The following is a 1,734-nucleotide window of genomic DNA, read 5'->3' as shown; positions in this document are numbered from 1 at the left end:
GTTTAGATACAACTATATAAAAGGAATTTATTGTCACAAATTCGTCTCAATCTTTTGAGTTCCCTCTCTTCTAATAGGTTGATACGTCAAATAATTAGGAATGACAAAATTGTGTTTTTTCTAGTCATTAACTTTTTTTTTTACAAACTAGTCATTAACTTTCATAATTAGAAAAATATACATTGTTTTTAACTCTTTGGATTTCCCTCAAAAAAAAAAAAAAAAACTCTTTGGATATTTAGAAGTGGAATTATAGGAAAAATTGTTTTGATTGGGATTAAGATTAAGTTAAGTTAGTGTGTTTTATCTAATGAGTTTATTTTAATTTATTTTTAAGGAAAGAAAAATCGGGGAGGTTGAAACAAAAAACACAAAAAATTTAATCTTTTTTTTTTTGAAAGAACAAAAAATATAATCTTAATGACGTGTCAAAAAATTAAGAAGGGTAAGATTGTATTTTTGGTAGTTATTAAGTTTTATAAATAGAGAAAAATCAATCCTCATGCAAAACGAATCAGCTTTTTCTCACGTTATCCCTTCTTTCATTCATCAACGCACGCACGAAACAAAAAACTAGGGTTGGGAGATATGGCGGCGAATTACAATTCGCATTCGGATGACAAAGAATTCCAGATGTCTGTGAACAGAGAAGGGACGCCGGACCAGGGCGAGGGCGATCCGAAGCTTGGTCAATGGGTTGGAGACATGTGGATCCCCTTTGAACAGCCATTAGACGACAACTTTGATCTGATCGCATGCCTTAAAAATTTCATGAAGGACATTGGTGCTGGTTCCCACGACATTGACATTGATGAAATCCTCAAACCTCCAGATATGCTTACCGTTCTCAAAGAAATCGCACCTGGTCTCTCTCTCTCTCTCTCTCTCAGTGTTTCTTATTCAGCGATTTTACGTTTTAGTTCATTTTGCGATGATGCTGCATGTTTTAAACCCTAATAATAATAATAATAATAATAATAATAATAATAATAATAATAATAATAATAATAATAATGTCAATATCACTATTATTAACACACTAAGTAACAACGTGATTTGATTACCGAATGTATGTAGGTTAAAGCAAGCATGAATTTCATTTGATTATGTATTGGATAATTTTAATTTGATCTTTTTGAACCTAACCATGTAATTGTTACCTATTTCTACAGCTGTCTACGGAGATGTTGCGGATATGGATGAGTTGCATAATATGCATCGTGGTAACTTTGTCATTGGGATAGATGAGACCCCTGTACCTTCCCGCCTGAGAGCTTTTGTGGAGAACAGGATTGCCAAGTCTGATGAGAACAATACTCTTTTGGTATCCTACATCCCGCGCAACAAAAGGGACTCTCAAAGTTTGCGCAAGTATTTCGAGCCTTATGGTGAAGTTGTTGTATAATAATAACATAGAATCATCTCAAGTAATAATAACAAACAATTACAACTAAAATTAAAGTAGAGAACAAGAGAAACTTATCGAATTTAGTTGTAGACACAACTCCATTAAAATCTTCACAAATCCAATTGGAGGAAACCTGCAAAACAACACACTGTTAAGTAACCTGAGGCGTGACATAGTCACTGTCCTTGAGGATTTTATCCGCCTCATAAGCGCATATCCTCCCAGGATACAACAGTTCTTCCCTGTTATGAATCATAACCGGAGGTGACAGAACAACTCAAATTTATCTCAAAGATAACCGGAGATGTAACCCAGAAACTCAATAT

The 1,734-nt window shown here is 33.9% G+C and overlaps 1 protein-coding gene across 1 annotated transcript; it reads left to right on the top strand.

Annotated features, from left to right (window-relative positions):
- The first annotated feature begins 521 nt into the window (after nucleotides 1-521).
- LOC146929877 (uncharacterized) lies at nucleotides 522-1,421 on the top strand. The gene is made up of 2 exons (XM_085701594.1): nucleotides 522-865; nucleotides 1,173-1,421. Exons 1-2 carry the CDS (start codon nucleotides 589-591, stop codon nucleotides 1,403-1,405), a joined length of 510 nt encoding a protein of 169 aa, XP_085557720.1. The 5' UTR covers nucleotides 522-588; the 3' UTR covers nucleotides 1,406-1,421.
- Nucleotides 1,422-1,734: the final 313 nt, after the last annotated feature.

The sequence above is a fragment of the Medicago sativa genome, chromosome 4 (assembly GCF_051527215.1).
Source record: "Medicago sativa cultivar Bolivia chromosome 4, Bolivia_mono, whole genome shotgun sequence".
Classification (NCBI taxonomy): Eukaryota; Viridiplantae; Streptophyta; class Magnoliopsida; order Fabales; family Fabaceae; genus Medicago; species Medicago sativa.
Note: the sequence above shows the minus strand (reverse complement) of the source record. Positions and strands in the feature narration are given on the sequence as shown.

What these genes read in the sequence shown, in the direction of transcription:
- LOC146929877 (XM_085701594.1), top strand. Translation starts at nt 589, where the DNA reads ATGGCGGCGAATTACAATTCGCATTCGGATGACAAAGAATTCCAGATG. An exon ending in TCTCAAAGAAATCGCACCTG is followed by an intron (nt 866 to 1,172) that starts GTCTCTCTCTCT and finishes CTATTTCTACAG; the next exon opens with CTGTCTACGGAGATGTTGCG.